The sequence below is a fragment of the Micromys minutus genome (genome assembly GCF_963924665.1).
Source record: "Micromys minutus genome assembly, chromosome: 14".
Classification (NCBI taxonomy): domain Eukaryota; kingdom Metazoa; phylum Chordata; class Mammalia; order Rodentia; family Muridae; genus Micromys; species Micromys minutus.
In genome coordinates, this window is record NC_137983.1 from 17,241,989 (window position 1) to 17,268,508 (window position 26,520).

The window sequence follows — 26,520 nt, forward strand, 5'->3', positions numbered from 1 at the left end:
AGCTCTGACTCTCCTGGTCCTCGTTCAGTTTGTCTGCAAATACTAGGTTGTCTTTCAGAATATGTTTAAAGAGTTGTCCGTTTCCGGTCCCACTGCATCTTACTGGTCCAGGTCCTCGTGTTTCTCAGCTGGATCTTTGCAATGGTCTCATAAGGAATATTCAGGCTTTTACTTTGAAGTCCTTCAGACAACATTCTGTCTCGCAGCCACCGAGTGCATTTCAAATACTAATGTAGGTCATATTATTCTTCGACTCCATTATGGAGAAAAAGCCACTTCTTAAATTGGTCCTATAGGCCACACAATCTGATTCTTTTTATATGTGAAATCTCACTTATCTCATCCCACTGGTCCTCTCTGCAGAGGCCACTCTGGCCTGTGACACAAGAAAGGCACTGCTTTGTTACTGCACTTTCCAAAGTGATGGGTCCCTTAACTAGTTTGCAATATGGTTGAATGCCAATTCCCCAGTGAGATTATGGTATTCCCCTTTAAAACTGCAACCTGCTGCACCCCTGCCCCCCACCTTCTTCCTCCACACCTTCCCTCACCTTTTCCTCTCCTAGAGTTTAAACTCTACAGTGAGGAGTAATCTAATTTCTTTTACTTAACAGATATGTGCCCGGCTTCTAGAATACAGCCTGAAATATGCACGGAAGTCAATAAGCTTTTCTGAAATGAACTAATCCATGTAAACAGCCACGAATCGGCCATTTTTAGTAGAAAGACTTGTCTCTCTAGATGTCATGTACCACTTTGGTTGTCAGAGGATGTCAGTTGTAGACAGAGTAAAGAGAATAACATGAACTGTCATAGCTCTTGGCTTCTACAGTCTTTATGTAAATGATGTAAGTTCTTGTCAAAGCCGTTAGTTTAGCAATTTGAGGAGACTTCACAGGAGACAATTAGGACTCACTGACTATTTTATTTGGTTTTGTGACAGAATTTGAGCCTTTGCCAGAAACTATTATGAACCTTGGTGAAGTCAGAACTGGGTGAAGGAAAGAAGGAAAAAAATCTGGGCAAAGAGCGGGTGGGTAGTGGGAAGCATCTAATCGTGTGAGCTCCCATGTAGGGAGGGGCAGTTGGGCAGGGTGCTGTAGGACCCTAAGGCAAAAAGCAGCAACATGGTGGCTAATGGAAAGTTTTTGTAATTAGTCAGATAGTGGGGTAGATGGTAAGTTTGATATGTAACTTAAAAACATTGGGCCAGGTGAGCTCAAAGTACAAGTAGCTATTTTCTTTGAATCAAGTATGGGAGGGGAACCTCCAGACGTGAATGTGAGCATGTGTGTGCATATATGCATTTGTGTGTGTGTGTATGTGTGTGAGTGTTTGTGTGTGTATTGGTATGATTCATCACTAACACTCTGCTGGAAGCTCTAATAGAATATTTCAGCAGGTATCTCGTTAAAACGAGAGACTAATAAAGAAATTATAAGGCTGGGTAAGAGGTAGTTGACATTGGAATAATGGTGGACAATGAGGTTCTGAGCCATTAAGTTTTAAGTGAAAAATTAAAATGAAAGTAAGACTTTTAATCCAGCATCATGAAAATATGGCCTAGTCTCTACTTATATAAAAGTTACTTATAATAGATCTATATCTGCTCTGTATTTCATCATCTTAAAACTGTCCTGACTAGCTTAAAAAACTTTGTACCTACTAATTGGTTGTTTTAGGAATATACCTTGAAATCTGCTCCTATAGTCTATACTTGGCTTGACATGTATGTAAGTGGCTTAGAGACTTCAGGAGACAGAAAAAGCAAGACACTTTTTGTTTACCCATTTAGGACAGTCACATAGTCATTTATAAAAACAAAGCTGATGGAAATGAATACTTTCCTTTCACTGAGTACTTTAGCCCACCTTGCTACTACTTGATAATCAGTTATTCATAAACCCTTGAGTTTATGTATGTGCAGAGACTGGCGTGGCCTTGGTGGGGAGTAATATGACTGGGACAGGGCCAACAGAGCATGGGCCTCCACGAATATCGATGGCTGCCATAAGGCTTGTTTGTATAATAATGTAATTCCTCTGAGGCGTGTCTGCCATGTTAATGACTCCATAAAACAGAGACAGCACTGTCCAGGAGTCCAGGATATGTCTGTGTCTCAGCAAAATGGTAAATGCTGGGACTTTCCTTCCAGCCCTTAAGGCTGTGGGAAAGAACTCTAAAAACACAGGTTCGAAAATGCATCATTTCTCAATTATGCAAAAATATAAGAATACAATATGAATTGTATAAGGAGTTTCACAGACCTAAAAGAACAGAGGCAGCCACACTATGAGCCACATGTCAGAAAGATACAAAAGCAGGAAGATTTAAGTGCTGGCAGATTCCTGAGTTCCAGGTTGGCCTGGAATAGAACGAATATAGGTCCAGACATGGTCAAATGGTCATTCCAGGGCAGGGTCCCACACAGCTAGCTTATTGTCTGTGCTTAACAGAGGCGGGCAGATCTCTGAATTCTCTTGCAATGTTAAAAAAAAAATTGTGCTTGCTGTCTAAGAATCGAGGGACTGAGGTCACAGGATGCTGATTCATAGGATAATCAAAAGGGAACCTGGAATAAATAACTGAATTGATATGTAAATTTAAAAACTGGGCTCTTGGTCTGTATGAGATGAACTAGCAGAAAGTGATAGCAATTTGTTTTTAAAAATTTTCTCTAGTGGAGCTGACCTATCTGAAGATCTCCGGAGAGCAACAGTTCTCTTCAAGAATTTTTTTTTCTAACATGATTTTTGAGGTCAGAAATCCTAATAATTACTTGGAGAGCTAAAACAGGTCTTTTAGAATGTTTTCAAGCAGCTCTCCAGAATGAACACAGTTCTTTTAGGTTGTGTTTTGTTTTGTCATTCTGAATTAATCAGAAAACCAAAGAATTACTTTTAGAATTTTTCTAACAGGATTTCTGATTCTGACATTGGTCAGAAAACCCATGACCTATGCAGAGAGTTCTTAGAGTTTTTACTAAGAGAGAGAACTGTCTCAACCAAAAAGAGCTATCTTTAGCAGAAAGTGAACTGTCTCAACCAGAGAACTTTTTAGAATAGTAAGGAAAAAGCTGTCTAGAGCAAAGCAGAACACACACACACACACACACACACACACACACACACACACACACAATCTCAAAAGCTGTTTCTAGAAGACTACAGAGCCAAGAGCTATCTACAGAGAGTAGTCTGGAAAGCCATCTCAGCAGAACACAGTCTGCCACAGTGGACCCACAATTTGACTTCAAGTCTTCCTTCCCTCCCTACCTACCAACCCCGTGCTCTCAAATACCCCTTCTCTCAGAACGCCTCTCCAAGCCTTGGCTGGTCCTTGGCATTTCTGAAACAGACAAGAATTTAGCAGCAGAAGTTCTAAGGACATGGTGACAACTGGACCAGTAATTCCTGATGCTATAATCGCCAAGGTTTTTCCTGTGCTTTATGCAGAACTCGAATGCTTTTGCTTTTAATAACATTTGTATGTGCTCATCCATCATTCTGAGCCTGAACCTAATTCCTCAGTACTTACCACAAACGAGAGGACTGAAATCCGTATGTTTGCACACACCTTTAATAACCAGCACTTGGAAGAATGACACAGGATTTTGTGATTTTGTGAGATCGAGACCAGCCTGATCTTCACAGTAAATTCCAGATAGCCAAGGCGACATAGTGACACCTTATTTCAAAAAACAAGGGGGAAAAAAGACCAAAAAAAAAAAAAAAAAGGTAAAGTCTTCAAATCCTTTTAAAGTTTCTTGGACTTTAGGCAGTGGGAAATTCTGATATGAGCCATGTCTACTGCAGCCTCAAATACTGGATAATGGCTATTCTCAGTCTTCTTACATGTCTGCTTGCTATTTTTCAGACATAAACACTATGGTTTATTTCCTAAAAATAACCAAAGATGAACTTAATAACATAAAGACTAGACACATTACAACTAAGCACTTGGAATAATACATATTTATAAGCCAAAAGTTTGAATATTGTGGGACAATATTATTTCACATGAAATTGAAGGCAAGAGATGTTTTTTCCCCTGATATTCAAAATCTTCTGAGCCACCATTAGCCTTTTGAGAAGAAAGAAAAAACAATTGTAGGTGAATGTGTGATTATCCAAGATTAAGAGTTAATGTGTACTAACATGTAATGTGTGCTTGTGTGTGTATAGTTATGGTTCAGAAGTAGAACTGGAGCTGTTTAGAGCATTTGGTGTGATATAATGAGAACTGGAGCTCAGATCTCAGCAGCCACCTTGTTGAGCAACCCTTCTAGTGCCTGTAATCCAGACAGAAACAGGACAATCTTTGATGTTTGCTGGATTTGATCCTAGCTGATTAAAACAAGCTTCTGGTGCAGAGAAAGACTCCCGACTGAAAGAAAAAGAAGACAGAATGAGGGGGAAGGGTACCAGAAGCTTTCCTCTGACCTCAGTGGGTGTGTATGCAACACTGAATCCACATGTATCTAAGCTCATAGATGGACATAAATAAAATTTTAAAATTTAAAATCTATAGATGGGGGCTTAGAAAGAAGCCCCTAATGCAGAACACTTGCTGCTCTTCCAGGGACCTGAGTAAGATTTCAGTATCCACATTGGGTGCTTCCTAAATGTGTGTAATTCTAGCTCCAAAGGATCAATAATCTCTTTGGCTTTGACTACCACCCCACCCCCACCCCACCTCACTGCCATATACACACTAAAAATAATAGAAAAAAAAGTTTTTAAAATGTGTGGTTATCATCTGTGCCTGTTTTATCTTTTGTGAAAGTGGATTTATTTTTATTTTCTATGTATGAGTGTCTTACCTGTATTATGCATGTGCACCTCATGTGCGCCATATGCACACGGAGACCAGAAAAAAAATCAAAAGATCCTTGAGAATTGGTTAGTTATGAGTTCGTTTTAGGTGCTGAGAGTCAATCTCAGTCCTCTATTACAGCAACAAGTATTCCTAACCACTCAGCTATCTCTCTATCCTTCCTTATTTTATTGTGTGTGTGTGTGTGTGTGTGTGTGTCTGATATTTTTATTATATTTTGAGTTCATTAAATTGCCCATGAGACATCTGTAAACAATAAAAGATGATATAAGGAACACTATACATTTCTGCCAAGTTAAAAAAACAAACATTATCAATATCTAAAACCAAATCCCATTCCTAACCTGCCCCCACAAAAGACCCTGTATTTTGGATTTATGTTTCACATGATATTTGTGATTACATGAATTGCAATTCTAACTATATTGTTTGGTTTGGGAAGGCTGATGAGAAAGTGAATTTTCTTTTCTTTGTGTTAACATTATGTTCATAATATTAACGTTATGGGACAGATCTTGAATTAGACTCCCATGTCTGGATGCCAAACTTTAATTGTCATCTTCCACAAACCATTGGAAGAGGAGCTCTTGCTCATTAGCTTCCCTAAATGCCCTTGTGCCACAAGCTGGCTTTGCCATCTCTCTCTCTCTCTCTCATTGTGGGTTTTGACTTAACTATTTTTTACTTGCCAAAACTTCATGAGTGCAGTTGAAATCTCTGTTTTCATATCTTACCCATCACTTTCATCAGTCCAGTCTGAATACCCTTTCGAAGAACTCGATTACAGATAGTTCCCGAAGTAGAGGGCTTTATAGTCTAGCTCTTAGTTTTACAACAATCCTCATGACTTTCCTGTAATTTCATGTCTGACCGCAGGCATAATATGGTCTTGGAAAAGGGCATCTCAATTATTTACAGTGACTTCTTTTTCAATTAAAAAAAATGGCCATTCTCCTTTCCAGTGACTGCATAGTAGTTGGAGAAAATATATGTAAGTAGATGATTGTATTATTTGACTTGTTAGAGGTCATTCTTCTTTTAGGAATGAACCTAGTCATGGGCTAATAGCACTGGATTTAAGAATTGCATTGTAATTGTGTTTAGAATTTGCATGTATGTGTGTTAAATATGTATCTTATTTTCTACTAGGCTGCTCCAATGAATGCTAAGGACTCTGGCTGGAAATTCTTGAGACTGTTTAATGGATATGTTTACAGTGGCGTGGAAACCTTAGGGAAGGAGCTGTTTATGTACTTTGGCCCAAGAGCTCTGCGGTAAGATAAACCTGTCCAGTGCCCCATGCTGCTCCATGTATAAAGGTGGATGGAAGGGCTTGCTAGCAGTTTTCCAGCTTTCACATCTGATCATGTAGAAAGTGTTCCAGATTTAAGAGTGCTCCAGCATTAAAGGCTGTTATGGGTCCTGTTATGGAAAAGAGCACGAAGAATGCATTGTGATGCGTGCACTCGTTTCTTGTAGGCCTGCCCATTTATTTCTCCTACAAAAGCAGCAGTAGTAGGTCTGCAGGGCTTCTCCGGTCCAGCAGAGCCACATCTCTGTTTTGATTTTTCAGCAAATGATAATTACTTTCAGTAACATAGGTTATTTTGCATTTGTGACAGTCTTTAGTTTTTTTTTTTTTTTTTTTTTTTTTTTTTTCTGTCTTCTTTCTTTGAAGTTCTGCATGGATTTTGGGAACTTAAAGAATTCATGAACTAAAGTCATCCATTGTCTCAGGGTTCTTATGGGAATATGTGGATAATGTATTGTCAGAAGGACAAGCTTGTTCTCTCTCTCTCTCATTCTCTCTCTCTCTCTCTCTCTCTCTCTCTCTCTCTGTGTGTGTGTGTGTGTGTGTTTATACTATATATATATAAATATATATATATATACATACATATATATATATATATATATATATATATATATGACTTTGATTACCTTGATAACATTAGATTTATGACTACCTATTTAACAACCTTTTCAGGTAAATAAAATAGGTCTGTGGTTTCCTATGTCGGTCAAATCACTGTGTGGTTTTAGAGTTAGCTTCAGATTTTGCAAACCATGAATATGAGTTTGCTTCCTGGACTCTTGTTTGGTGTTTCTTTATGATATTGACCAGTTATCACTTGAACAGAAAAGAGCTGTTCCCGGACCCTGCACTTCTGTTCTAACCGAGGGAAGGTGAGACCCTCACAGAGGTGACGAGGCTCTCTGGTTGTTATTTATTGCATCTCATCGCCCGCATATTTGGAGTACTTCAGGTTTCTGTAATTGCTTCTCCGTCTACGTGTTCTTTTACTTGTCAGCAGCTTCTGTCCTTGGGCCACATTGTCACTTCATGGTTTTCCTTCGTCTGGAATTGATAACATCAGCATATGTCCACTGGTTCATGCTGTAATGATGTATTGCTGGGCGCATTATTACCTTGGTAGATTGATGTGGTTGAAAACACTTAGCACCAGAGAATCATACACAATAGACTCCATGGATGATAGTTGAAAACATTGATATGTTATTGATTCTTGATGTTAAGTGGAGATTTATTTTGGTAGGATGAGAGGGAGGCTTTTTATCAAACGTTTCCCCACCACAGTGATAAGGAGGGAGTCATTTCTCAGTGGAGGGCTGTCAGTAAGTGTTCCATGAAGTTCTAAACAAGGGCAATCACATCTTCAAGCTACGTGAACCAGTGGAATCCCTAGAGAGTACCTATCTCAATATACGGATAGGAAAAAAATTCCTGGTTTGCTTACTTTGAATTTCCTGCAGCCCTAATGATTCTTTTGTGTAACAATTCAAGGTCACTGGCAGACAGCTGTTAGAATCTAAATTTTTGTATTACAAACTCAATCCCATATAACTTTAAATTTAAAAAGTGCTCTTCTAACCTATTTTTGTGTCTTGTCTGTTCATTTTTTATAATTATGTCTTTTATATCCAGTTGTCCTGACACTTGGTATGGTGGTTATCTTTTCTCTAATATAGTTCTTTGCCATGTTATTGGGAGAAAAGTTGGTCTCATATGTATATTTCTGAGCTCACCGTATTCTTTAATGGATTCAGGTACTCATTTTCATCAATAATACAGTATCTTAAAATAGTTTTAAAGTAAGTTCAAATGTGGTAGATGACTCATCCTGCCTCATTCATTTTATGTATTTTATTTATTCTTTGAGAATTTCTTATAGAATATTTTGATTGAATTCTTTTCCTTCCTCTAGCTCCTTCTAGATTCTCCCAACCTGTCTACCTAGCAAATTTCATTTTAAACAAACAAACCAAAAATGGAATTTAATTTGTGTTGCACAATTACTAAGCATGTGGCCTGCCCTGAAATCTGGTTGATATGTCCAGTCATACTCCATGGATGATATCCCCCAGAAGCTATGGACTGGGAATAGAATAGCTTCTTGGCTAAGGGTAGGACTTTCTCCTCTGCATCAAATTACAGCCTCTGAAAATTCACATGTGCATCTGTCCTCTAGTGTGTAGAACACACTGCATCCCTGACGTCATCTACCACCTCTGGGTCTGACAAGGTTTCTGCCCTCCACGTCCATGTAGATTCCCCAAGACTTAAGGTAAAGGATGTGATGAAGACTTCCCTTATAGGGCTGAGCACTCTAGCATAGCTTACTCTCTGTTTGGGTCTAGTTGTGGGCCTCTGTTAGTGACCATGTTAAAAAGAAGAAACCTGACCAGGGTTGAGTGGTACATTCATCGATAGGTACAGCAGTATGTCATCAAGAGGCATTTTATAGCTATGTGCATTGAACAAAAATAGTAGTAGTAGGTTTCCTCTGGGGCCCATTCCCTATTTAGTCTCAGGGTTTTTGCTTCATTAACAATGTCAGAGATGGGCTCTGTCTCATGGAGTAGGTCTTAAATAAAAATTCAAAAAAGAAGAATAAACTGTTCGGTTGCTCCCATAACATTCCAGCACTCTTGTTCTGGTGGGCGTATCTTACAGGCTGCAGTTCCCAGGGATCATACCTGAGTGGGATTCATAATTACTTTTCTCCTCCCGTTATGTGACTAACAGCTTCCAGTACTATGAACTCTAGCTAGGCAGGATGAAGCTTCCATTTGAGTACCAGCTGTATTTCATATTCTGTGCCCTAAGTATGTGGTATCTTCAGTAACAGGGTCTTATTGTCACATTTGGTGATGGCCTGTAATATTTGGGGGACGGATCTATGAGACAAGGTTCCCCAGTGACTGAAAGGATGTAGTTACTGGGGAGTAGGTACTGGGGAGGTTTATTTGGTAGCATATGATGTCTCCTCCATTAATATGGTAGCTTTCTGTATTGTTTATATATGTATATTTTAGGAAACTTCAAGATTATATTTGTTGTCTTAGTTCTTATGGTTTCCCAAATTTTAGGCTCAGCTTTTTGACTTCTACAAAATTCTGATTAAGGATACTTCAGGGTTTAATAGAGCTTACACTGAATTTTTATATCATTTGGTGATTGGTATTAGGTTAACAATGTTGTGCCCTGCCCTATTAACACAGAACTTGTATCTTTTTATATTTCCTATATCTGTTTTCTTAGTTTTCAGCGGCAGGCATATTTTATATTTCTAGGTAAGTTAATGCTTTAGCTGAGATCTGTTGCTCTGACAAACACTATGACCAAAGCGCCTTAGGTAAGAGAAGGCTTGTTTTAGTTTACAGTTCCAGGTCAATAATAATTGAGGGAAGTTGAGCAGTAATTCTAACAGGAACTGAAACAAAAACCCGTGAAGAAACACTGCTGCCTGGCTCATACCTACCTAGCTTTCTCATATAGCCTAAGAGGGCTGGGACCTCTTACATAAATCAGTCATCAAGACCACACCCCGGAGACATGCTCACAAACCAACCTTACCCATCCAAGTCCTCAACTGGGCTAGATGACTCTAGGCTGTGTCAGGTTAACAATGAAGGTGTCCAGAACAGTCAATGATTTGTATTATTGTAAAGGTTGTTTTTTAAAATTTGAATTCTCAGTTTATCTCTAGTAAAATGTTGGAGTGTGCCTTGGCCTTGTATCCTGCACCTTTGCTGACCTCAATTACTCTGGCTTTCCTATTTGCATGTTTTGGTATTTATAGAGTGTTCTGATTTGAGATAGGCAATCTAGGTAAACAGTTACAGCATCTGTGAAGTGCGGCATTTTTGCTTCCTCCTTTCCCAAACACATTTTCTATTTAGAGTGGAGTACCCGGGAATCTGGGAGATAACGCGCCCTGACTCTCTTTGCTGTTTGCCTTATTTTTATTTTATTTTTTTCTGCCTCAGGTACTAACTACTGTTCTTGTTTGTATGGTGTAGCATCTACAACATAGCCACACTAGTGCGGCGGGGATAGGTTGTCGCCAGACAGGATCAAACAAAGCGGGGTGGCTTGGGAGCTAAAAACAAAACAAAACGAAACAAAAAAGATATCGCAAGCTGCTAATGAGGAAGCTAACGGGAAGGGTTGAACATGTCGGCTCTACAGTTCTGTGCACGTCCATTGGGGACCTGATGGACAAGAAACACGTTTGCCCCTTGTGGGGTCTCCGCAGAATTCCTTGTCCTCTGTTCAGCATCCTGCTGCGGTAACACTCAAAGGCTGTTGGCTGCACCGGAAGCTCCCTTCCTTTCCTCAGCTACTGCCGGGAGAAGAGGGAGTTTGGCTCACCTGCCTTTGCCCTTGTATACCCAGCATTCCAAAGAATAGCAGAGTCAGCACGAATTCCAAAACAGGTCTGTTCTAACTAATAGAATTTGTTCTAGATGATAATACATTGCTTTGTTTTCTCTGTGGCCCTCCAAAGACCCGTATGTTCAGGTCTTTGGTTGCCCCCTTGAGGTGAGAATAGCAAAGAGCGTTTTAAGGCACATTTCGGGCTGATGTTCTTTCTGGTTTTTTTGCAGTTCACAAATATGGTGAATTATACAGACTGGTTCTTGCCATAATCTTGTCAACCCCCTACTTCATTGTGATAGTTTATCCTCCCTGGATATTGCTAGATTTCTTTTATTGAGAATGCTTTTGCTTGTTTTTATGAGAGATGTTGGCCTAAAGTTTTACATTTACATATTCTTCTGTTTAATTCTGGTGTTAGGATAAATACTGTCTTCTGGTGAATTGTTAATTTTTCCATCCTATGTGATTTTTTTAATATATATTTGTATCAACTCACTCACTGTGTTTGGAGGCCTTGGAAGAAAGGAAAGGCAAAACAGATAACATAAAAAATATAATAGTCAGTAGGATGATTAATATAGACTATAAATGTACAGCATTTGGAGTCACCTAGAAGAGAAGCCTCTGGGCACAGCTGGGAATGCTATCTAGATTAGATTAGCCTCTGGCCTGCCTGGAAAGGAAGTGCCTGTCTCCACGAAGTTAATTGAAGTATGAAAATTCAGCCCAAAGAAGAGCAACTTGTGTACTGAGATGGTTAAAGAGGGAATGTAGTTGGACAGAGCAAAAGTGTCTTTCTTCTTCCTTATAGCAGACACAATAGGGGCTTGAACGGGATGTTTACTGCACCGATAGGGATGTACATCCTGCTGCGATAGGAAGAGATATGTATACCCTCTTGAAGTTTGATTTAAGGCAAACCCCTCTTCTTTCTTAGATCGTTTTGTTAGGGTTTCTGATCACAACAACACAAAAATTAGCAAAGTCGGAGAAGACTTGTACAGAATGAATGAAGATTTAGGATAAGTCAGATGGTCTAAAGCAAGTACGTGTACCTGTAACCCAAAGAAAAACCAGACATTTTTATAGCGTTAAATGGCTGAGAAGTTTCCTTAGCAAACCCAATATAGTAGAAGTTCAAAGAACCTCAACTAAAAACAACTATCCCTCATCCATACCTAGTCTTTGTGCTAAGAAGCACAGATGAAGGCAGATCCTGCAAACAACTAGATTGAAAGAGATGTATGTAGAAACAAAGTTGAAAAGTACATTGGGCTTTTCATCAGAAACTCTGCAAGACAGAAGACAGCGGGGAAGCCTTTAAATTGCCAGAACAATAAACCTCTCAAGTGAGAATTCTAAACTCACCAAAGTATGCATTGAAATTGAAGAGGGCAATAAAGGAAACAAATAAAGAAAGCCATGAGAATCCAGCACTGCAGACTCCAATGTAAGGAGAAGTCTGTCTGTCTCACACACGGAGCAGCCGGTAATATTTGCCTCTGCAGAAACAAAGAACAGTAGATGTGGAAAACAACAACAGATACATTTTTGTCCCTTAAAATCTGTCTGAATCAATTTCTCTCCCTTTGTTTCATTTCTGTCATTCTAAGTTTAAGTTCATTTACTAGTGTATTTACTGTTCCTTGAAGAGCTTGTCTCTCATACTTTTTAGTTAAATTTGTTAAAAATGTTTCATCTGTTCATGAGTCTTAGTACTAGGTGTCTTAATATATTAATCATTAATATCAATGAGTGATCACACGATATAAAATTGCTATGGTTAGCACTCTAAGTATCATATTTTAATTAAAATTAGTTTTCCATTGCCTATTTCAGTTGATAATCTCTTTTTTGTGTATCTAACATATATATATATATATATATATATATATATATATATATATATATATATATATAATCTTACATGTCATTTCTGGAATAGCCTTACTTAAATATTTAAATTTAGAAATGGTAACGGCTTGTCTGTTGAGTCCGTAGAGTATGGAACTGAGTAAGTCTGTAAGTAGTGGTTTGTTGGGTTTGGTCACTGTGGTTGCTTCTCATTGTTTTAACGACTTCAGGCTTCCAACAAGAACCAGCCAAAGAGAGAGAACACTGAAAAAGTCAAGCTGCTATCTGAGGTCTACATCCACTGTCATGCATTAAAAAGAGATTTATGTATGACCCTTCAGTTGAGGTCAGCCTTTCACGTTTGACCCGTGAACCACAAAAAGCGTAAATGCTTGCAAGATTACAGAAACAAACAAAGAAGAAAACCAAAACTGCTTTGTGGGAAATAGCCAGGAGAGGTATGGAAGGAGAGGACAGAGGTCATGGGCCAGTGGTAAAGGAAGAGTAGCTCCTGAACCGAAGTAAACAGATAAGAGGCCTCGGGGGCCACAGTTAATGATTAAAGTTAATAGCTGTGGCAATTGAGTTCATGAAGACAGTTCTCCCGTACTTGGTGTGGGGTGTGTTACTGCAGATCCACTAGGTAGCTGCCAAAACTCAGTCCACCCAATTCCAATCACCAACTACTACTAGTAAAGAAGCCTGTTGCAAGTCGGCATTGTGCTGGCACCACAGTAAGAATCCCCCCCCCACACACACACATACAAGAGGAGACTAAGAAGTTCAGGCAGGCAGGTGTCAGAGGCTGATGCTAAAAAGTGATCTGTGTTCGACCGTGAGGTCTGTGAGAGGGCTGCAAGTAACCATGGCCTGTCCCCTGGTGTACATGGGGCCTTTCTGGTTCTCCCTTTCCAATAACCTGGGTGTGACAGGGGCAAGCCTCACCGCCTTCTTTATCACCTCCTCTTGTGTGTTGAACGGGTCTTCATTCAAACTAGATGTTTTAGTTTTCATCCGGTCCCTCATTTGCTGTGTATCTCTAGTACCGGGCAACACAGCATTGTCTAGTCTTACTGATGTGGATTCAGAGAGGCTAAGCTACTTGTTCAAGTCTGTAGAGCAAGGAAGAGCAGAGTCTTGTCTGTCTGTCCCACAGGCAAGCTGCAAACCTGAGTAATACTGTAGAGTTCGAGGGAGGCCCTGAGAGCCTCTAAGGAAGAGATAATGTATATCTTATCTCGTTATAGGGGTTTTACTTGATACTGGGTTTCATGGACTAAAGAGAAGTTTTTCTAGCAGAGCAGAGGGAGAGCCCAGTTAGGGACTCAGGACTTTCGCTCACAATTTTCTGTTATTTATACAACAAAAAGTGGCAAATGGTCCAAACACATCAAAGGATTAGGATGTTTGTAAAGTAAAACGACCCTTTCTAGACGGATGCAGAAGTCCCACTTTTCAGCGAACTACCGTTTTGCTTGGCTGTGTGTCTTCCTGGACGGCATTGTGCTTTTATATTTGTGTGTCTGTGTGATACTGAGGGTATTGTGGGACAAAACATTCCTAGGGAGACAAAGTGCACATGTCTACTCACCACATATAAGACGTTCAGGCCAGAGCCAAGTATAGATATTACCGAAGTCCGACCTGGTGAACCATCGAGCTGCATTGGGGTTTTCTCATGGGAGCAGAAATGACTCAGAGGCACTTGGATCACCAATGTCCACCCCAGCATGGACGACGGCTCACCAAAGCTAGAAACCTGGAGCACACTGCACAGACTGCAGACAGCATCTTTCCAAGTACCTCAGCTGGTCTAAACCTCTTCCAGGCAGCTGCACTGGTTTCAACTTCTTCCAGACGGTTCTTTGGGTCTCGGAGTCTTTGCAGCCAGCCTTTGCTTCTCCAAGAGGAGCTCCCAGCTTTTGTTTGCTCCGGCAGGGAGGAGCCTAGTGAATCTGGTTGGTTTCAGGGACATCCTGAATCTAGTTTGAGTTGTTTACCGTGAGGCACTTCCCTGCGGGATGCAATATTTCAATCCCTGAGGAAACTTACACCATAGAGAGTTGGGCTTCGGACTTCCCACCTGGTAGGCAAGCACTCTTTTCACTTTTTTCAAATCTAAGTTACATTTGGATCACTTATAAATACATAAGAACACACATTTAATTAACAGGGTCTCTACGGGTGGTTTGTTGGTTCTTTGAGAGAGTACATATTAAAGTCACGGCTGGCTTTAAGCTTGTTTTATTGAATAGGATGGCCTTAAATGTCCGATCTTTCTGCTTCCACTCCTTCCTCACCGTGGTTTGATTGCACCGCCTCAACTGGTTTATTGTAAGTGATTTAGGAAAAGAAAAATTGTCCTAACTGGGCCTAACTGGCTATACAGACACTCAACAGGCCGAGCCAGGGAAAATCAAAAGTCCCTGGACAACCTGAACAATTCAGTGAGGTCTTGTCTTTAAAAGAAAGAAAAAAAAAAAGATAAAGGGTAGACTTTCTTTCCCAGAATATGCTGTGGTTTGGGGTTCAACTCCATAACTAAATATAAAAATTACCACTGTATACTGAGCAGTTGGCTTTTTTTCGTGCTCATCGGGATTCAGTGAAGGATCAAGTCACTTCCGGAGATGCTGTTTCCGCTTGGCCCATCACAGCGCCCTCTCTGGCAGCAGTGCTGAGGTTGGGGTTGGGGGCAGTGGGCTTGCAAAGGTCTGGTAGCTTCCTTCCACATCTGTTAAGACTTGCTTCCTAGCTGTGCCTGTCCGTGGGGTGACTTGTGCACCCTTCTTCCTGTTCTTTTGAAGGTTGGTGAGTTGTTTTATTCTTTGGTCTAGCCGTTTCTGTTTCTGTTTCGTTCTATTTTGTTTTGTTTTGTTTTCTTGCGACCGCCTTACAACTTTGCCTGAGCTAGTCTGGAACTCACTCTGTAGACCAGGTTGGCTTCGAACTCACAGAGATCTCTGCCTCCGGGGAGCTAGAATTAAAAGCATGTGCTACCACACCTGGCCCTATCATTCTTTATTCTAGTTTTGTATTCTGGGTTTTAAAATGTCTCAGAAACTTGCCGACTATTCTGCAAACATTTTAAACAATATTAATTTTGAACATTAAAAAAGAGAGAATGCCATCTCTTTCCGCCGCTGCATGGGGGATGGTGGGTAGTTTCTCCTTTTTCTGCTCCATTGTCAGATTTCCTTCAACCCTGCAAATCCACATCACAGGAGGGATCTTCATGCTCCCCCCCCTCTATCACAGGAGGGAGGAGACTTGGGCTGCTCACAGAGGAATCATCAAAGGAGACTTAGGCTTGTTAAGGTGACTTCTGATGAAACTACAGAGGCAAGGTTCTAATTTCTCCTGAACAGGCCTTTGTGTGGACCACAGGGTTGCAGTGTTTCAGGGTCACAGTCTCTCCAAGGCTTCTGTAGGTGTTTTCGTGTTCCTGTTACTCTTCTTCCTGAAAGAACAGGTTCTCTTTGAATCTTTGCAGGATTCTATGCCAGTCTTTGCCTCCCTGGTTCATCTGGGGGTTGGGGGGCGGAGGTAACTTTGTTTTGGCCTCACTCTCAACAGCACGTGTACTTTAGTCAGCACCTGGTGGCAAGAGGAGGCTTTCCTGTCCTGTCTCAGGCTTTTGCACTTTGTAAGTCAGAGCTAAGTGCACTGCCTGGGCAGAGGTCTCCTGATCCCTCTTCCTGTCAGCCACACCTGTCAATACTTCTGCTTCCTGTTAGAGAAGTATTTGTGAAGCAGGCAGCCTTTTGTAAGGCCGACTTTGCAGTGTCCTGGGCATCCCTCCTCCTTCCTCCATGGGTACTTAAGTGCACTCTCAGGACTGCAGGGATTACAAACTGTCGCACCACCCCGCACTTGGTATTTACATTTTTCCTTTAAAAAAATAGCTCTTTTCTTCTTACTTATTATTATTATTTGTGTGTGTGTGTGTGTGTGTGTGTGTGTGTGTGTGTGTGTGTGTGTATGTGTGTGTGGTGGCTTTCTCTTGAAATCTATTTTCTGAAGGTAATATGGGCTAATGGGCTGATATGTAGAGCATAAAACATCAGGGCCAATTGTTAGAATGGCCCGGATGCTGCTGTGCCTCAGAGAGTTTCATGAAGCCGATATATCCTTACTCGAAAAAGTAATAATGCACATGGCATTTATTTGTTAATTGTAGCTCAGTGATAATTAGCTATTTAGTATTATAAATATAAATCAATACAAGATAAAGTACTTGTTTTATATGCACTTTGCCCCTAAGTTGAATGTATTTCCAAGACAAAGGTGCACTATCTTTGTAGTTCTTACTGGGGCAACTTCTGCATTTTACTTGGGTCCTGACCTTTGAGGTTTTTGATGTGGATGTGGTTTCATTATAGAAAGTGATTTAGAATCCGCTTTATGAGCCATGCAGCTGCAAAGATCTTAGATAGGATGGCTTCTGGGCATGACAGTTGTGCACCTTTCACTGGGGCTGAACCTCCAGAAGCTAAATTATGAAGTACTTACAGGCACACATTTTTCCCGTCAAGAACTATAGGGCATGGAGGATTCATTTATGATTGACAGTGGGGCTTACAGAGTTTAAAACCCACATTTAAAAGCTAGACTTGTTAACCTTGTCCAGGACTGTGACACGGTGCTTTGCAAGGAAGAAGCACATAGCAGTAACATTTGCTGCCAAGAGAACCGTATTTATTAACTCAGCAAAGCCACTAGGAAACAGATTTGAAAAGAAGAACACAGTATTTCATTTTGAGAATAATTTTTGATCTTCATCAGAGGTCTTACAAAATCACTTATTTTTACCTGGACAGGCTAATCAATTCTACAAAATCTGAAAGGTTATGAATTTTTCATCACTCTATTGTGGCTTTGATGTTAACTGTAAATATTTATAAATACTTTCTTTCCAAAATGTATACAAGTAACTGAAAGTGAAAAGAATTGTAGAAGCTTTGTTTACTCATCCTCTTTCCATCTGCCTCGAAAATCTCTCTCTTTTATGTGTGTGAGTGTGTGTATGAGTGTGTATATGTGTATGTGCTTTTATGCATGTGTGTGTGTGCATGTGTCTGTGTGTGTGTACATGTGTGTGCTTTTATTCATCTAATGTGTAATGCATGCATGCGTGTGTATGCATATCTGTGCATATATGTGTGTATTGTGTGTGTGTATATGCTTGAGTGTGTGCATGCGTACGTGTGTGTGTGAAAATGTCTCAATGTTTAGCTCAAACAGTAGGCAAAAGATGCATGTATTAACCTGTAGATCTTAGGTTACAATAGGTAAATAAATTTTCTAGTTCACTATGGCTAAAATAAGGAATCTGAATGTTAGTGACTTTCTAGAATATAGAAACAAACCATAACCAATTTTTAGGCTTATTCTTTGGACAATAAATATGGAAGGATGCTAAACTGTTCTGTGAACCAAGATATTTTATTCCACTTCAAATACAACAGCTAAGTGTAGGGAATTTACAGTTTCTCTACAAAGTACTTTTAGTTTCTTTTTTTTTTTCCTCTTTAAGAATAACTATCCTGAGTAACATTGGTTTGTTTGTGATTTTTAAGATGCACATAAAATGATGATACATGATATGATTTTTCTGTTACTCAAAAGTGGGCTGGCTCTGTTTCAGGATTCATTTCGGAATGAACGGTTCTATCTTGATTAACCCACGTGAGCGTGAAAATAGACATGGAGTTTCTCCTGCTTTAGAAGTGCAGCTCACCAATGACTTGATCTGTTTCTTTGACTCTTCAGTAGAACTCAGGTAAAAAAAAAAAAAAAAAGTAAAGTTTGACACTTTGATAAAAAAGTAAAAGTGAGACACTAGGTCAAGGAGTGGAGTTGTTTTTGTTTTTGGTGTCTTGCTCTTCAACTGGTATTGAACGTATTGAACTTTTTTTTTTTGTTTGTTTGTTTGTTTCTGGTTAGTTGATAGAAGAACGAACAGATGCAAAAAATGATTGTAGCAAAGAGAATGAATATTAACAGAGCAAGATTCAGATAAGGGCACTAAGTACTTTAGCTGCAAAAAAGTAGACCTTGGCTCTGTAGTTTTGTTATGACATCATACATGTTGCTTAATAAAATCTGTATAATCAATAAAATGTCACTGTTACTGGGATTGTCATTGTTCATCCAAATAGCTTATATTCTATGGCATAGCTAAGCATTTGCATTTAGATCAAAGCCCATTTAATGGCTCCAAAACTATAAAGCAGACTTATGATTGGCGGACTTCTTCCTATAGAAATTCAGTGGAAAGCCGCCAGAGAGTCAGAATGATGGAAGAACTGGATGTATGTTTGCCAAAGTTCAGTTTTTCAAGAGCAGAAAATGAAGTTATAAAGCAGAGAGATCGGATGCTGTGTGATGTGTTACTGGATCAGAGGGTGTTACCTGGTGTGGGGAACATCATCAAAAACGAAGCTCTCTTCGACAGTGGACTCCATCCGGCCGTTAAGGTATAAATAGTTTGTTTCTCTCTCTCTCTTTTTTAATTGGATATTTTCTTTACTTACATTTCATATGTTATCTCCCTTCCTGGTTTTGCCTCTGGAATCCCCCCTATCCCATTTTCCTGTCCCTGCCTCTATGAGAGTGTTCCCCTACCCACCTACTCTCTCCCATCTCCCCATGCTGACACTCCCCTACACTGGGGTATTGAGTCTTCACAGAGCCAAGGACCTCTCCTCTCAATGATGCCTGATAATGCTGTCCTCTGCTGCATATGTTGCCGGAGCCATGGGTTCCTCCATGTGTATTCTTTGGTTGGTGGTTTAGTCTCTGGGAGCTTTGGGGGGGAATGTCTGATTGGTTGATAACTTTGTTCTTCCTGTGGGGTTGAAAACTCCTTTAGCTCTTTCAGACCTTTTTCTAACTCCTCCATTGGGGATCTCCTTCTCAGCCTAACGGTTGGCTGCAAGCATCCTACTCGGTATTTCTCAGGCTCTGGAACAGCCTCAAGAGACAGTTATATCAGGCACCTGTCAGCAAGCAAGCACTTCTTGGCATCCACAATATTGTCTGGGTTGGTGACTGTATATGAGATGGATTCCCAGGTGGAACAGTCTCTGGATGGCCTTTCCTTTGTCTTTGCTCCATACTTTGTATTTCCTCCTGGGAAATACTGAAGCATCCACTCTCTGGTCTTCTAACTTCTTGTTTTTAAGTACCACAAAAATCCAGAGTGAAAGAGAAATCTGTGCTGGAGCAGCACAGTCTCTACAGTGCTTGTTCTCAACCTCTGTGTCAAATGACCCTTTCACAGGGTCACCCAAATATCATCGTTAAACACCGATATTTACATTATGATTCGTAACTTAGCAAAATTACAGTTATGAACTATAAATGACAATAAATCTCTAGATGGGGAGTCACCAGAACATGAGGACTCATAGTAAAGGGTCACAGGATTGGGAGGGTTGAGAAGCACTCCTTTACAGGCTCCAGGTATCTTCAAGTCTTGGCACCAAGTGTCAGCTTCTGAGTGTGGCTGCACTGGACTCCCTGTTAGAACTGCAGTGTCCACATTCTGTCTTTCCTTCTTTATAAGTTTCATATGGTCTGTGAATTTTTTTTGGGTATTCAGAGCTTTCTGGAGCTAGTTCTGCTTATCAGTGAGAGCATATCATGAGTGTTCTTTTGTGACTGGGTTCCCTCACTCAGGATGATTGATAGTCTCTAGTTCCATCCATTTGCCTACGAATTTCATGAAGTCATTGTTTCTAATAGCTCAGCAGTACTTCATTGTGCAAATGTAACACAATTTCTTATTCATTCCTCTGTTGAAGGACATCTGGGTTCTTTCTAGCTTCTGGCTATTGTAAATAAGGCTGCTATGAACATGGTGGAACATGTGTTCTTGTTAGATGTTGGAGCTTCTCTGGGCTATATGTCCAGAAGTGGAATAACTGGGTCTTCAGGTAGTACTATGTCCAATTTTCTGAGTAACTGCCAGACTGATTTCCAGAGTGGTTGTTCCAGCTTACAACCCAACCAACAATGGAGGAGTGTTCCTCTTTCTCCTCATCCTCGCCAGCATCTGTTGTCATGTGAGTTTTTGATCTTAGCCATTTTGACTAGTGTGAGGTGGAATCTCAAGGTTGTTTTGATTTGCATTTCCCTGATGACTAGGGATGTTGAGCATTTCTTTAGGTGCTTCTTGGCCATTTGGTATTCCTCAGTTGAGAATTTTTTGTTTAGCTCTGTACTCCATTTTTTATAGGATTATTTAATCCTCTGTAGCCTGCTTGAGTTCCTTGTGTATTTTGGATATTAGCCCTCTATCAGATGTAGAATTGGTAAAGATCCTTTCCCAATCTGTTGGCTGCCATTTGTCTTCTTGACTGCGGATGCCTTAGTACTTCTTAGAAAGTAAAAGAAATCACTCAAGGGAGGAGATACAAGGCCAAATAGAGGAGCAGGGATTGTAGAAAAGATCACTCAGAGGCTGCCTCACTGGGATCCACCCCATATACAGCCACCAAACCCAAGCACTATGGCTGATGCCAAGAAGTGCTTACTGGCAGGAACCAGATATGGACGCCTCCTCAGAGGCTCCGTGAGAGACATACCAATACAGCTGAGAATGCTTGCTCAGCTTTATTGAACTGAACACAGGGACCCCAATGAAGGCACGAGAAATGAAAAAGTTGGCAACCTCATGGGAAGAACAACATTATCAACCAACCAAACCCTCCCCAAGTCCCATGGACTAAAACAGCTACCAATGAGCATACATGGAGAGACCCATGGCTCCAGTTTAATATATAACAGAGGACAGCAGTGTCTGGAATCAATTGAGAAGAGGCCTTTGGTCCAGAAAGGGAGCATTTTCCCAGTGTAGGGGAATGCCAAGGCACTGAGGTGGAGAGGGTGATTGGGAGAGGGAGCACCTTCATGGAGACAAGTGGAGGAGGAGGGGGATGGGAGTAGGACTGGGGGAAGTGGTAACATTTGAAATATAAATATAGAGAATATCCAATAAAATAATTAAAAAGAAAAGAAAAGAACTGCAGTGCCCCCCTTTCTGCTCTCAATTGTCATTAGTTTACTTGGGTTTTATTTTCACCATAACTGGTGTTGCTTTTACTTTCAAATATGTTTTACTCATACTTACTGTTTTTTTTTTTTTTTTTTAATGTCTTCTACAGCTACAGTGTACCTGTGATGAAGGCGATTGTTTACCGCAGTGATGTTTCTTAATGTCTAACAGTGTCTAGCTTTAGAGAGGCCATTGTGGAATGTGAGAATGAATGGATTAGGCTTGCCATTAGCCTTTTCTATGAGGCTTATTAAATGCTTTCGCCACACACGTGCGCACATGCACCACTCACAGTTATCCACAGTCGGGATATCGAAAGGTTTCAGTGAGTGATAAGGATGGAATTCAGGTATCGGGGACTCAAGAGTGAATGAATGGGCAGGAGAGCCAAGTCAAATTTACAGTCCTTGTTCAATTAGCTTAGATGGACATGAAGAAAAAATCATTAGACTTGTGGTATGGGATTCTAGGACCAGGAGTGTCCTTTGTTTGGTTTTTAGTTTTCCCACTGCAGAGACTTGCTCTTGTTTTTCTAGGAGAGAGTTGGTAGAGAGAGGGATGTTAGAGAGTAGTGACCGACCGAGGAAGGTCCTAAGCCAGGAGAAACTGGAATGGCAGCATCTGTACCTTTGTTTCTAGGGAAGAAGTGCACATTGGGGGCTTTTATCCAGATTTGTTTGTTAATTTATCCAAAATTCACTAAATTTTAGTGATGCCAACTATTTCTACTAAATATAATACATTAAGTAAATTATTTTTACATAAGTCCACATACACCTCTTTGTTTTTTGTATATAGTTTCTGGATGGTATTGATAAAATCCAAATCACTAGTGGTTAAACGGTAAAAGAAATCAGTTACTGACAATTTCAGGATTAGGCTCTTCTATTTAACAGTTTGAACAACCTAGTTCAGTGCAGCAATACGGAAACAGAATCTTAACAAAAATGAGCCTCTTCCTATCACTTGGAGTTCTGTGGAGAAGATTTTCCAGAACTGACCCAAGGACATGGGCAATGGCTTGCTTGGCATGCATGAGGCCCTGGTTTCGGTCCCGACTTCAAGGGTAAAGCAAGAGAATGTGCCCAATTTTAACTCTCCTGTTAATCCTCTGAGAGAACTAGTACCTAGTACGGGAGCTTATAGTCGTGAATAAATTATGAAACTGTGTTTTCCCACTAAGGTTTGTCAACTCTCAGACAGCCAGGCCCGTCACCTTGTGAAGATGACCCGGGATTTCAGCATTCTCTTCTACAGAGTAAGCCCTACAGTGCCAGCGGTTTCCTCTTGTGCCTTTCCCTGGGTGCTGAAGCTGTGTGTAGCCCTCTAGTGGTCAGAGCGCAGAGATTAACAGAGCAAGACTGAAGTCTGAAGAACAGGCTCAATTAGTGTCTTAAAATTTGAGGTTCTAAGTGAGTCACAGCTTGCCTCACACTGAACATATTTCATTGTAGTGACTCCAAGCTGAACAACAGTTGTGTTGCTATTTTGCTACGATTCTTGTTGTGTTTGGACATACGAAACAAAGCATTTAGACAGACTTAAAACCTAGGGCTAAATGGATGGGTTCATGTATATTTTGCCATTACCAATGTTATGGGAACTTTAGGTTATTTCCATAATATTTAGGGTTTTTAAAGCTGTAACGAGAAGTTTTGTTTCTATATGTACAACAAAAGCTGTTCTGAGGATGACACGGTTGTCATTACCGTGTTGGTTAGCGAACAGTATGCTGTTCCTACAGACCTCAGCAAAAGTGCTTCATCTTTTTAACAATGGGTGGCAGCTAGTCTTGTTTTCCCACCACAATCTGTTTTCTGTATTCATATATTTCTGTGTCTTTACTCTGCTCAGAAATGAAAGTGTTTCCTTCATTGACCTAAAGTTTTAATGGTCCTCTTTTCCTTCAGTAGTAATGACCTCTTTATAATGACCTGTGCCATTTGTTCTTCCGGAGAAAACTGACTAGAAAACAGTGCATTCGGCCCACATCAAAATGGGCATTTCACTACCTTGCTTACATTAATATATATGATTGGGGGTAATTTCAGCCCATATACAGTCATATTTCTGAGCTTTTAAGTTTTCACACTGCAAACCAAGAATAGTCTCTTTGTAGGTGCTTTAAAAACATGTGTATAGAGCAGAATGATAGCAGAAAAATAAAAATGTCTTTTAAAATGAAGCATATACCAAACTGAACATTTCTTTGTTAAGATGTATTTGAGTTTTTATTTTCCTTTCTAGCAAGTCTTTAGAGTTAAAAAAAAAAAAAAGTTAGAGTTTTTAAAAGAAAAATCCCTTTATCAGACCAACAAAGAAAATGCTCTCGTTAAATTTTATCCCCTAAAAATAACTTTTTTGGCCGTTGAAACTGAGTGAGCAGCTTCCTTGTTCTAAAAGCAATCAGATTTGAAGCTAATCTAGCCCTTTTCTTACAACCATGTAATTATGTTTAATTAAGAAAAGCCTTAAAAGCATAAAAGACATTTTAAAATATAGAACTTGTATATATCATTTAGATAAGAGGATACAGCAGGGAACAGTTTGGAATACTAATAAGTTAAAACATAATGACTCAGTTATTCCATACGAACCTTATTTGATAGACATTGTTGAATTTTTGTCAATAACTTTTACTATATTATGTGGAACTGTGTACACATTTTTGACATTTTCAGAGATGACTTGGTTTCTTGAATATACCTTTGTCTCCTATAACAACAGTCTTGAGCAGAGCATCCTAATTTTATTTATTTTCTCTTTTAGTGCGGTAAAACAGGATCTGCCATTTCTAAGCACTATAAGGTTTATAAGCGCCCTAACTGTGGTCAGTGCCATTGCAAAATTACTGTGTGTCGCTTAGGGGAGAACAGCAGGATGACATATTTCTGTCCTCACTGTCAGAAAGGAAACCCTCAACATGTTCAACTATGGTAAGATTGAGACTCTTAGCGGCTAATACCCAGCGCATGCGTCTGAAGGACTACCAGGCTTCTGTAGCACGTAGCACAGAACACTGAAATGGAGATTACCTGTAAGACCCGGTGCCGATGAGTGAGCGAATGAGTCCGATCCAGAGTCGAGCATCAGGACTAGATGCAGAATCACTAGTTTTTGAAGCTAATAGGTATTCTCACAGACCTGGTTTGTAGAATACTGCAAAAAGCTGAAAACCAAACATTAGACGTGCTGACTTTGAGAAAGTCGGGGTAGAGTGATGGAGATTATTGGGTGATGTCATAGTAGACTCTTCAGGAAAGACATCTCACGAGCTACTTGTCAAGAAAGAGTTACCAGCATGGTAATTTTAAGTGAAGTCTAAAATGCTCAGCTCACTGAGAATAGGTGAAGAGGCTAGTGGAGACTAGAGCTTCCCTGACCTATTGTTGTTGAATAGGAGGAAACAAAATTATGCAATTGGGAGGAGGAGGGAAGAAGGCCATGCTGAGCCGCGCAGGACCAGAGGAGGAGGGCAGGCCATTGTATCTGTGGAGAACTGTAGAGGCATGACTTGAGTTTTTCACGAACACATCCATATCCATTTGCTTTTTCTCCCGATGCTCTATTTCTGTGTAACTCTTATCCAACTCTAAACTATTTTATATCCCCCTCCTGTCTGCCTATTTCACTCTCACACAATAGGAAATATTAGACAATCAACTACTTTTGTTTTATGAATGTCTGGTCTTATTTTTCCTAACAAGACTATTTTTCTTACCACAGTCATAGATTTATTTGTCTCTATGCACCTAACGCAGGATCTAGCACACTGAAGACCTTCCATGTATTTGCCTATTGGATATATGATTAATGTTCTGTGTTTTCTAGCATCTATAATGTTTTTTCCAGCATTTGAGATTAAAGCTTTCCATTTTCTTCCAGGTAGTCAAGTAAATGATATTTAACCATAGAAACAAAATATTTGTCAATTTCAAGGAGTTTAACAATGAGGTTTTAAAGACTTATGGGGTTTCTGAGAGAGATGCAGACTTACCTGTGAGCCATGATATACTAGAAGTGTCCTGGGGTTTTAATCCCTCTCCTCTAACACCCTAATCCTGTTTTATATGCTGCCTTTCAGTTTAAGATGTTAGAGAACCATTCACACAATGCAAGAGAAATGCAGATATGATTTTTAAAGTTTTAAAACCAATACTACCTGCCCCATTCCTGTTTTTTTTAACATTTCTGTGAATAAATAAATTCTTTATTCCTGCTAAATATCTGAGCACTTTTTACAATAACTAAAATTTTTTTTTGTTTTAATTTACAGTTATTTCAAGGGTTGGGGTTAGAGCTTAGTGGTAGCACACTTACCTAGCAAGGCTTTGGTCCAATTTTCAATCCCCAGGTGCTATAGAACCCTGCAAAGAAAGAGAGCACTGTAGAGAGGGAGAGGGTGAGGGAGGGGGAGAGGGAGGGAGGGAGAGGAATAGGGAGGGGAGAGGAAGGAAGAGAGAGTGAGGGGAAGAGGGAGGGAGAGGGAGAGAGAGAAAGAGAAAGAAAGAGGGAGGGAGGGAGGGAGGGAGAGAGAGAGAGAGAGATTGTGATTAAAAGCCTCAGAAACCCCAAACACTGGTCCAAATGGTCCTCTACACACTAAAATCTCCCAACTCCCCTCCCCTGTCATAAATCCTTCCACAGTTTTAAGTACTTGGTGGTCACATCCCATTTTAAGTGCCCATATCATTTATTGTTGGCCGTTAGTTGATAGTGAGCATACCCTGCACGTGATGATTCCACTGTATCAGGTGAAGCCGACTCTTTCATAGTCTTATACAGCTTTGGAAAATAACTTCTTTAATGTATCTGCCAGGCTGTGAAGTAGGCGCATTCATGGTCAAGCAGGTGGTAGCGGTGTTGTAAAGGGCTATATTGAATGACAAGAGAGCTATAGAGATGGGGCAGAGCTGTCCAGGAAGGACCAGATCATCTTTCTAAGCCTAGTGTGTATGAAATAGGGATTCATCACAGGGAGAAAGCATCTAATTTCTTTTAAACATCTAGAGTAGAAAGTGCTTGCAGGTTAACAAGACCTTATGCTGCTTAGAAGGCAGTTCTTCCTATGGTCTTCCCATGC

At 40.1% G+C, this 26,520-nt stretch overlaps 1 protein-coding gene across 1 annotated transcript in view; it reads left to right on the plus strand.

Moving 5' to 3' along the window:
• NEIL3 (nei like DNA glycosylase 3) overlaps positions 1-26,520 on the plus strand; it is a gene marked incomplete at both ends in the record, with an annotated part of 48,014 nt that overhangs the window by 8,803 nt on the left and 12,691 nt on the right. The window contains 5 exons of the mRNA XM_080928473.1: positions 5,986-6,110; positions 18,024-18,158; positions 18,642-18,855; positions 22,621-22,695; positions 24,207-24,373. Coding sequence (XP_080784599.1) covers positions 5,986-6,110; positions 18,024-18,158; positions 18,642-18,855; positions 22,621-22,695; positions 24,207-24,373 — 716 coding nt within the window. The remainder of the gene's footprint in view (positions 1-5,985; positions 6,111-18,023; positions 18,159-18,641; positions 18,856-22,620; positions 22,696-24,206; positions 24,374-26,520) is intronic.